The 10,857-nt window shown below is 32.0% G+C and overlaps 1 protein-coding gene across 2 annotated transcripts; it reads left to right on the top strand.

Annotated features, from left to right (window-relative positions):
• Positions 1-4,546: 4,546 nt before the first annotated feature.
• LOC137807723 (uncharacterized) lies at positions 4,547-10,425 on the top strand. 2 transcript variants are annotated; one of them, XM_090299498.1, is made up of 10 exons: positions 4,547-4,847; positions 5,103-5,187; positions 7,262-7,303; positions 7,607-7,784; positions 8,427-8,479; positions 8,567-8,788; positions 9,483-9,529; positions 9,628-9,805; positions 9,908-9,998; positions 10,292-10,425. In XM_090299498.1, the coding sequence occupies exons 1-8, from the start codon at positions 4,618-4,620 to the stop codon at positions 9,680-9,682; spliced, it is 912 nt and encodes a 303-aa protein (XP_090155624.1). In that variant the 5' UTR covers positions 4,547-4,617; the 3' UTR covers positions 9,683-9,805; positions 9,908-9,998; positions 10,292-10,425. The 2 variants fall into 2 exon arrangements, with proteins under 2 accessions (XP_090155624.1, XP_068464591.2); XM_068608490.2 differs by lacking the exon at positions 10,292-10,425 and having other exon boundaries at positions 9,908-10,223.
• The last annotated feature ends 432 nt before the right edge of the window (positions 10,426-10,857 follow it).

Raw genomic sequence — 10,857 nt, 5'->3', positions numbered from 1 at the left:
TATATGCTGGTAGAGTTTGGAATGTATTTTTAAATTTAAAAATATATTATGAATTTTGTAATTTAGAATGTATTTTTTTTTATTTTATACATTTTAAAATTGTAGAATTTATAAGTTATTTTTAGAATTTTTCTTAGAAAAATATGAATTATACACATTTAGAATAATTCTTTTTCTTAAAAAATACTTAATTACAGAATTTGAAAGATATTTTCGTATCTAGAAATATTTTATAAATTTTATAATTCATAATGTTTTTTTAAAAATATTATGATTTATAAAATCCATAAAAAAATTAATCTGAAAATATCTTCCAATTCTAAAATCCGTAATTTTTAAGATCATTCATTAAAAAAAATTAATAGAGTAAAAAGTATTTTTTTTCACAAATTTTAGTCAAATAAGAGACATCTACCTTTATGGTCATAAATTAGGTATAGATACTTATGGAAGAGGGGTTTTATGTTATAAAATAAGTGTATGAATTTTAAAGTGATAAATAAATAATTATGTTAAATTCTTAATTAATTTAGTTAGATGTTTAAAGTGTGTATGAGAATTGTGTAGTGCTCGTAATTATAGATTTTGTTAGGGATCATAATAGTATTATGGGTATTATTGAGAATATTTATAATACTTATAGATTTTATAGAGTGGACTTTGTTTATGGGCTTGCTATGTTGTAACAAAAAAAAGTTGGAAATTGCTTCCTGCACCCAACACTTTTGAACCTGCACTCAACACAATTTCAAAAATTTCGAAAATACCCTTTATCTTGGAAATTAAAATCCAGAACTGAAAATAATACATTCCAGAAAAGTAGATCCGGAAGAAATTATTGTGTTCCAGATATAAAAATCCGAAAACAAAAAATCAAAATCCCATTCTGGATAAAAAAAATCCAAAACTAAAAATAATAGATTCCAGAAAAATTTATCCAAAAGAGATTATTGTGTTTCGGAAAATGAAGTCTGGAATGTAATTTTATATGTACCCATCTTTTTAAGGGTATTTTTGTCTTTTTCCAGTAATTGGGTGTAGTGAAATGGTGCAGGAAGCAATTGCCAAAAAATTTGATGTTAGGATGCAAAATGGACAAATTCTTCCTCCACCTCCATAATTTTTTATGGCACTCCCATATTTTAAAAAATATCAAAATTGTCTGTTTTGAATTTTACAACTAGGAAAACAAAAAAATTATTATGAGTTGTATAATCTGAAATACAAATTTGTATTTCGAATTTTACAATTTAAAATACAAAATATATTCTATTTTAAATTCTACAATCCATAATACATTATATTTTTAATTTGCCATAGATGTGGGAGGTGATGTGACGATAACATAGGAGGTGGGACTACAACGACAGTGGTGTGAAAGTGAAAAGTTACGGCAGTGGAAATTGGAGATAGGATACTGGATGGAGAAAATGAAGAAAATTGTAAAATTGTAATTTCACATTTTTCTATGCATGTGTATGAGTAATTTCGCGTAAATAGTGAGGGAATATCTTTTACTTTAACAGAAGGCCAAAACTACTTCAACTTATTTTCCTCTTCTTCATTTCCCTAGTATCCTTTCTTTTTCAACTTTTCTATCTCTCTCAATTTCAAAGAACCATAATTATGTCTTACATTTCCTTAAAGTCTCCCTTTAATAGAAAAGCTGTCTTTAATTTCTCGATTCCAAATTTGATTGATATGTAATAAAGTGATTATCATGGAATTTGAGAAACTGTGCATGCAATTTTTTTTTATGTAGATTACATTTTAAGTAATTTTAGTCAATATTTTTTATTTTTTAACAATCATTGTACATATTATTTTTATTTAGTTATGATAAGTTTATGATTTGAGATGGTGTAGTAGAATGAAATTTTGCACGCAAGAAGTCATGGACGAAATGAGATTTTAAAAATGATAGGTTTGTAAGGTTTTTTTTTTCTAAAGATCGTAACACTTTTTTTTTAAAAAAAAAAATTGATCTTTGTAAGAAATTAACAACCATGTAAACTTTTTTTTTCTATTTTACTAACTTAAAATTGTGGTGGATTAGCTTCAATTCAAGATATGTGTAGGGCAAAGGGTTGTGAGACTATGTTGACAGATTTTTTTTATTATAAAAAAATGAATAAATATGAATCACTTCATGGGTGATCTAATTCTTATAGAACAAGACACAACAGATCCAACATTTTCCCTTGCAACTTGCTAAAACCCAACTAGACTAACTAGAGACCAAGTAACTCAATCAAACGAGCCTTATATTTATGGGAAACACCACAAACCTAACTTACTCATACTAAAGACCTTGAAGTACAAAGTCACTTAATAAAAAACATACAAGCCAAAGGGTCAATGCACCAATCAGAATAAGAAAATGAATAAGGAAGCAGAAGCATATTTAGATGTGACCCAAGACCATACCTTTAATTGGGTCAAGGTGAACATTTCTGAATGATCAATCACACCACCTTTAAGAATATGTTTGCTCCTATGATTTTATATTTCACCAAAAACTGCAATTCAAACACTTTCCCAAACTACGTTGACATAACCAGGAACATTCAAAAGTTTAAAATGTAAGAAGTGTGAAGCAGGATCATGATCGTTTACCGACGTCAACTCCAGCCAAGCGTAGCACTGATTCCAAACCAGACAAACAATTTTGCATTCAAAAAACAAATGTCTTGTTGACTCTCCTTCCACCCTACAAAAACAACGAAGGTTATTAACGACTATGACCTCACGTATTTCCAAGTTGACCTTAGAAGCAATCAAATTAGCCAACACCCTCCAAGACTGGGATTGCTCCTTGCACCTCCTGTAAAAGTTGAACTTCCTGATTCTTCTCCCATTCAAATATGTCTCTTCTCCAAACTACTTCCACCTTCAACTGTCATTTGACCACTCCCCACAAGACTCCAACTTATCTTCTTTATTACAACTCAAAGAAAACAATCTTTGAAATTTACTCTTTAGGTCTTCATTACCTACTCATTTATCTTCCCCAAAAAAGACTTCCTTCCCGTTTCACACTCCCCACTCGAAGTACTCTTCAAAGTTCCTACCTCATTCCTCCATTCCCCAAACTCCCTTCAGATTTCTCCACCAGGAGGAAGCCTTGTTATCAGTCCTTTGCTCTTTCAGGCTTTTCCAATCACCATATTTTATCTTGTGGTTTTATATTTCTATGTTTAAGATGTCTAGTTTAGTGTTGAAGGAGATTGAAAAATTATAGAGACTAGGTTGACAATACTCCCATTGTTCTCATGGACCTTGTTGCCTTGGTAGCATAAGAGACAAAAAGAAGTGCACAATTTAAAGTGGTTTAGTGGTTTATGCAACTCTATTGAATTGGACTATAGTATCTTCTTTAGACTAGATGATTACTTTGGGAGAAACAACACAGTTTGATTTAAGAGATCATCTCTCATGACAACCTTATTATTGATATTGTGTATCTTGCATATTTTATCTAGACTAAAAGGAAATGTTGGGATATGAGACAAGTTCAATGCTACTCCAACAATGAATGTTGCCATATTTCTTGCAGTTGTAGAAAAAAAGTGCAACTGCTATGAGCAACTAGGCCACATTATGCAGGATGTCTTACCAAACCAACATCAAAAGTGATAACAACCTTTAGTGTTGGTTGTTCCTCTTGAAGTTAATGTCATCTATCATCAACATGCAAGTGCCAAATTGTTTCTCGTCCTAACCATAAATTTCTCATTCTTCTTGATAACATGCATCAATTTGATACAAAATATTAATATATTAATATGAAAATAATATAAATCAAAATCAAGGAAATTTGTTTATTCTTTCCTATTATGGTGTATATTTAGGATTAATTTGTTAGCCTACTAATCTAATCAACCTATCACTTAGAGGAGTTATAAATATTATTGTGATCATTAGCTATAAATGTGCTTGATTATATGAAAGGGGAGAAATAATGATATATGTTGAATTGAATAGCACATTTTGAATTATAGTCTTGTATTGAATTTTTCATTCTAATATAATAATAAGATTTTCATCACGAGCTTGATACTTATAATGGTACATTTTGAGACTTTAATTACCTTGTTTTGAGACTTGGTTGACAATAAGTTGTTTTATTTTAATTAGATTGTCTTTTTTATTGAGCATAATAAAGGTAACCGATTACAAATGGGGCATGTGGCTCTGTATTGTTGTTCCTAACTTAGACAAACCACTTATTGTCAAAAGAAAACATTAAACATCTCATTCATAATCATGTTGATTTGTTATTCTACTTTTACGATGACACCTTGGTTTAACGGTCTTTTACTATGTTGACGCCTTTCGAAGTTATACTATAATCTTAGAGTCAATTTTATTAATATTTTATTTAATAATTTAATTCAACATTTTCTTAATATATAGTTGTTAAATGAAAGTACGAGAAAATGTGAATTTTTAAAATATCATATCTCTTTAATTTATATGATTTTTTTATCATATTGATATAATTTAATTTTTTTTACCAGTTTTAAAATGCATTCTTTGAAGAATTATAAAGGATGTTGCTGTGTGCATGCACTTACATAACTGCAGGGGCACTTGCAGCCGCTGTTGTACTCAGCAATGGAAACCCTAGAGTCAGCACCATCAACACCTTCAAGAACCACTGATTCTAAGCATCAAACACCATCTCCATTACCGCCATCAGTGCTCAGACTGTGGAGGCCTCACGCGCAAAGAAATTTGAGGAACCAATGGTCACAATTGGCATCGTGCAAAAATCGATGGTCCTCTGCTTCTTCTGCAGGAAGATCTCATGCAACTGCTCTCGTTAATTCTCATCTCTCCCAAAGGTCTTGTCAATACTCTGAGTTTCATTCCATTGTTTATTGCCGGTTTCACATTCGAAACCGAAAGATAGGGACAGTATGAACTTAATTGAATTTTGTATGTTTTATTCCGATGGAGTTTTTTCGCAGAGTTGTATCCGTTCGAGTATTCCTGCTCTAGCGAGTTGTTTTTTTAATTAATAAGATTTTTTGTGTGTTTGGCCTGTAAGGTGCTTGTGGTTATGTTATGCTTGTGATTGTTGTTTGTAATTGATGTAGGTACATGCCTGATATGAAACTAGGTGTTGTGAGCGATATGCCTGGTATAAGAAAGAGAGCTTGTTTGAAGCTATTTAAGCGGCAGGTATTGTTGATTTTGTTTTACTGGCCTTGTTCTTCAACTTCTGTGGAATGTGTTTGCATTAATATTTTTATGATTTTAGGCTAGCTATTTTGGATATCATACTATGACATCAAACAGTATTTCATAATTCACGTTATCAGGGGAAAAAAAAAATCTCTGCATGGTCTTGGTTGGCCAGAGAGGTCATGGGTTTAGTTTCCTATGAAGTAAAAAATAAAAGAACCATTTTGTATTGGAATTCAGAGTAAATTGAATTTGTGTATATTATTATTCATGGGTATTTCTCTACCACCCCATCATTCCTGCGAGTCTACAATATAATGAATGCCAGGAGTTTGGATGTATTCTGTCTGTTGCATCTGATGAAACTGCCAATTGTAGGCTTGATAGATTATTGCTGGTAGCAGATGAACTCTTTCCAATAGATTGTAATTATTTTGCAAAAATGCTATTTTTCATGATTTTAGTAATTATTTTGTCCATGTTTTATAAGAAATAATTCCCACTGCTTTTCGCAAATTTGTCAACGGCAGGTTTTTATTTAGTAGTTATATCAAATAGAATCTCTGTTTGTTGAGACTAATTAAATATATAGGTGTGTATTGCTGAAAGTTTATCTGCTTTACTTCTCTGTAACTTCCATTTGGATATTCAGTACACAGCATGACTGGCAAGATTTAGTTCACATTGGAGCTTTATATGGTTTTATATATAAGCCATATTTTGTCTGATTTAATATGAACTTTGACATCACATGTAGGTAGCTTGGATGTTGGTTCTTTTGTGATCAATTTCTTTCACTTATCCGCATTAACATAGGCTCTACCTGGAACCACTAATTCTCTTTTGGTCTACTATTATGAATATTTCAATATATAGTTATATTTTCAGAAAACATAAGACTAGTGAACTGGACTGTTTTAGATACTCGTAAGAAGGAGGCCTTTTATCATAGATTTAGAAGGTGAATCTGTATTTGCTTTTATTTTGCTTTTTTTTGTGATTCCGAACGTGAACATAATTGTGGGTTTGAGGTTAGAGAAATCTGGGCAGCGATATTTATATTTGTGCTCTTGTTTGCAATAGTGATTAATGTGCTTAAACAGATGTCCTCAGGTATTCAAATAATTGATGTTTTCTGAATTAAAATTATGCAGCAATTTGCAGTGGCCTCACTTACTTTAGGATCCCTTTGTTCTAAATGTCTCATAGTGTTGATGATTGTAAGGGTGTTTTTTTTCTCTCACTGTGTGATTATATTATCTGCATTCAAGCATGTATGTCCATTACTTTCATTTTCTACCTCTTTTTGAAATCCCAGGTTAGGGTTGGGGTTGTTTAAGATGATTAAGATTATACGGAAGTTGTTTGTAGTCTGGTGTGGAAGAGATACCATCTTGGTAGTGGGGGATTTACTGTAGGTTCAAGAAGGAGGCAAGTGAGATATTGGAAATCTGGTGTCCTAAAAACATTAATTTGGCTTATGTGCTTAATCATCAGGAATTAAACCTGTGACATCTCTAGCCAAACACTAGGGCATGCGGTGCTTTATGTTACACGATAAAGTGAATAATGAAATGCTATTTGTTGTCGGAGTGATATCCAGAATAGCTTGCTTTTAAAAATAATATTTGGAGTAAGGTTTTGACTAGAATGGTTGAGATGTTCTTAACCTAGTCATTATCAGTACTCATGCAATGCAAGTTCTTGAAAGTTTATTCTTTAACTATACAGTCCTTTTAGACACAAGTTTATTTGAGTCTACTTGAAGGTTCCTATAGTAGGTTTTTGAGCATAGTTGGTTGCATAATTTCTATCTACGAGGGGTTTAATTTTTCTCAAACTAACAAAAAACAGAGTGATGAATTGGATTCCTTTCTGCTTTCGCAGAAAAATAGACAAGAATAATAAAAATTCGAAGTTATTTTTTGTATATCTGTTCAGACAGATACCTTATTCTCTCATTAGTCTTATTATCTCCTCCCATAAAAATATATTTTATTGAAAACAATAAGCTTTAAACTATATGACATCATTCTAATATCTATTGCTGTGGTTATTGTAATTGATTCAGGAATTGCAAAGGAGCAAATTGTTGGTGTGTTATAAGGACATGGTACGTCACATCCATATTGTTTAATTTCGGGAGCCATTGATATATCTGTTCTAGCAAAGAAATGTAACGGCATATTATGACATGTATTAATTGCATAAGTTGCTTGACTTCCAAATATTTGTTCACTGAAGAGGACTCACACCTGCTCACACACACACATAATGCATACAAAATTCTAGTGCCTCTTCAACATCTTTGTGGTGAATAAATATAGCCGTTACATACGCATGGTTTAAAATAGGCAGTTGTTTTACTTAAAGATGCTGATTGTATTTTTGTTTTATTTTATTTTTGTAACTTCAGGTGGGCATTGTAAGTGACATGATCAATATTAGCAGATCGTTGAAGTGTTTCTCCAAAGGATCAACCAGTAGTCCACTGTTGCAGTTTTCTTATAACTCTGCAGACCAGAGTGATGGTGGTGATGGTGGAGATGGTGGTGGAATTCCAGTATTTACATTTTATTCAATCACTTCACATGGTATGACAATATTTCTAAATAAGCAATTGATAATTTATACAGTTACCTAGTTCTTCAGACGATTTGCCAATTATTTTCCCCATTCCCTTCACTTTTTTCTGCACATATTAATTTCACATAATGAAGTTATTCTTTAGATCTTGCTAGGAATAGGTATATTCATCATAGGATCTTTTAATCCTCTGAAGGTAGTATTGATTTCATTTTCAGCATTATATAGTTACTTACCACAGAGTAAGTTTATGGGGAAGTTGCGACAATGAGACTGTATTTCACAATTTTTCCCTTTAAATTGGATAAAGATTGTAATGTAATCCAATAAAGGGAAATAGAAATTTACGGAATGCATACTTGTTTCTTTCTGATGGAATTGTCAGGTGTTAGTACTATGCATTGTTAGTCAATCATTGAGGGTTTAAGTTTAGCCTGAATATTATAGAATTTTTTAAATTGTCTCGAGGAGTTATTCTAAATCTGAAAATAATTCAATGGTAACTATATTTCTTCCACCTAGAAATCAATTCATATCTTTAACTTATATATAACAAAAACGTACAAAAACGTGAGGGACACAATAGTGTGATGCGTTACCTGAAATTATTTATGTCAATTATGCTAAAATTACAAGTTTTGGAATCACAGAGAAATTTGCGGAGGAATTGGTTCAGATGTTTAGCCTGGAACTATGTTTGAAGGTGAATTGCATTTTCTGCAAAAATATTTTCATATTATATTTGATTCCTAACTTTGGTCTTACTGAGGAACTTACTTCAAATGGGCAGCGATTACTTGTTCTTGAATTTATGTCCATTGGTTATGACACTTCAGAAGTAAAACAGTTGCATTGGTCAACTCAGCTTTATGACGATGAATTCAAAGATTTGAGAGACTGCAATCTGTACTGTGAAGTGACTCATGGGCCAGTTCCACCAAGATTCAGGGATGGGAAATCTGACATTGCCTCTTTAAGATTTGACAACCAACCCAATCCTGAGGTTTTACAGGTATTGTATTTAATACCACGTTTGTTTTTGAGTTCATTGTAAAATGTCTACATTTGAGGTTTAAATATATAAAATAGGTATATTACAAGGATTTTGCACTAAGATCTGGAAATCCAAATTAGACTTATGATATATTAGCCGCAGTGTAGATCTATTTTAATTAGCTCAACATTTTCAGTTGGGAGAATAGGCGTCTGAAAATTGGATGGACTAAATTAGTTTTTGCGGAGAACGATGTAAGCTGACATGACAATAGTCCGGTGTGGTTTTTGTCAATTCCAATATAAAGTATTGGAAAAATATTATTTGACACTCACTTTTTGCATTGCTCCAAATTACATCTTCCACATTATAAAGGTTATGAGATGTGAAAGAGTATTTTTGTCAATTAAAAAGGTATATTTTAGAGTAAGGGGTGTCAAAGTATCATTAAGTATTTGCAAGGGTTCATTCGCAGTCTCATATATACTGGAGTTTCCCCTCTCTTTCTAATTGAAGAAACAATAAAGTCGGAAATAAATGTGTAGTTACTAAAATTAAGAGAAAAAGTCGTTTACGTAAGAATACCGTGTATGCTTTTGAACAAAATACTTATGCCATGCCTGTTGGAGCAGTACATTTTTTTCTATTATATATATGTAATGTACAGTTTCCTTCTTACAATGATATTATTTAAATATATTGTTCATAACAGGTTTATTTAACAACATGGCTTGCAGACGCAAACATAGATACTCTCAAGTAAGATTGCAACGAAGTTCATATATAAAAATGTTTATCAGTGTCTAAAATGCATCTAATCTCCCCCACCCTTTCCTTTACTTTCCCTCTTTAATCAGAGTGAATGAGATATTTACAGTGGTTGGGGAGGAAATGCATGTTAGCATTATTTAAAGCTGCCGTCAACAGGAACGAGTCTTTAACAATGAATGGCATCGTGTTTGAAGACAAGATGAATGAATAGACCTTCTAACATTCCTTTTAGACGTTGTCGTAGTTGGCCATGCGAAAAGAGTGGTAAGAGTGGCTTATTGCTCGCTGTTGTAGTTTAAAGTGATATTTATGTAATATAGATTACTTGTTTAAGTCTCACAACACTAACAAATTGTGGACAAACAGGATCTTCGTATGCAGATGAAATTTGTTCAAAGGCAAACTTAGCCGAATTGGTGTCTGCATGGATAATATGCTCAATGTAAATATGTGGGAGGTACTGAACTATTTTTTCTATGGCGAATTTATTTCCCCCTTATAACCTTTAGGAAAGTTTTATACATTTTTAATGTTATAATTGTATAATTGGAATGAGCCTACAGACAACAATGATTGGATTTTGCTATTTGGATTCGGGGCTGGATTAACTGATATGGTCCAAAATCTGTTATAAAAAGAAATAGATTTTGAATAAAATGTTTCAGTAAGGTTACGTCAATCAGTTTTTTTCTTTACAAATTGAAATAATATTTGTGTATTATATTATAAATGTAAATTGATGACAAGCAGGTATTGTGGTTGCTTTCTAAAGAAACAATGGATAGCTGTCAGTGTTTCGTACAAAACGGTATAAATATGGTTTTCTCTTTTGGCATCTTCCCATGGATCCCTTGGATAGTACAAGTTCATTTACGTGGTAAAAGGACGAATGTTGTCGTTGTCAAGGTACGAGTTCATTTATTATTTGGAATGAATGGTCAATTTCATAATAATATCCAAAGACGTCGACCAATTCATTTTTTCAATATTATTTTCCACAATTAATGGAACCATGCCATGCTTGTCAGAAGATAATAACTTTACGCACGATACGATACTTTGGACGACTTCAGTTACACATGCAACAGCAACCGCCACGGTTCCCATCATGTCCGACAAATAAAATACTTTCAACACAACAAACATACGTTCAATTTTTGGACAACAACCGATGCAAATTCAATGTGAACAAGCTTAAATAGAACGAAACACGCCTATGACTGCGCTGATATAGTCTAGGGTGCTACTTCTCGCACCCCCCATGAAATTCTACACAGTTTATATGCACACATGAATGTGATTTTGATGATCAAAAA

This window comes from Phaseolus vulgaris, chromosome 3 (genome assembly GCF_051622355.1).
Source record: "Phaseolus vulgaris cultivar YP4 chromosome 3, ASM5162235v1, whole genome shotgun sequence".
Lineage (NCBI taxonomy): Eukaryota > Viridiplantae > Streptophyta > Magnoliopsida > Fabales > Fabaceae > Phaseolus > Phaseolus vulgaris.
The sequence above is the reverse complement of the archived record's forward strand: the minus strand, read 5'-3'. Positions and strand labels throughout refer to the sequence as shown.

Bases quoted from the DNA above. Each gene is read 5' to 3' on its own strand.
- LOC137807723 (XM_090299498.1), top strand. From the start codon at position 4,618: ATGGAAACCCTAGAGTCAGCACCATCAACACCTTCAAGAACCACTGAT. The intron at 7,785-8,426 runs GTATGACAATAT...TTGGAATCACAG, and splicing joins TTATTCAATCACTTCACATG to AGAAATTTGCGGAGGAATTG. The intron at 9,530-9,627 runs GTAAGATTGCAA...CTCTTTAATCAG, and splicing joins GCAAACATAGATACTCTCAA to AGTGAATGAGATATTTACAG.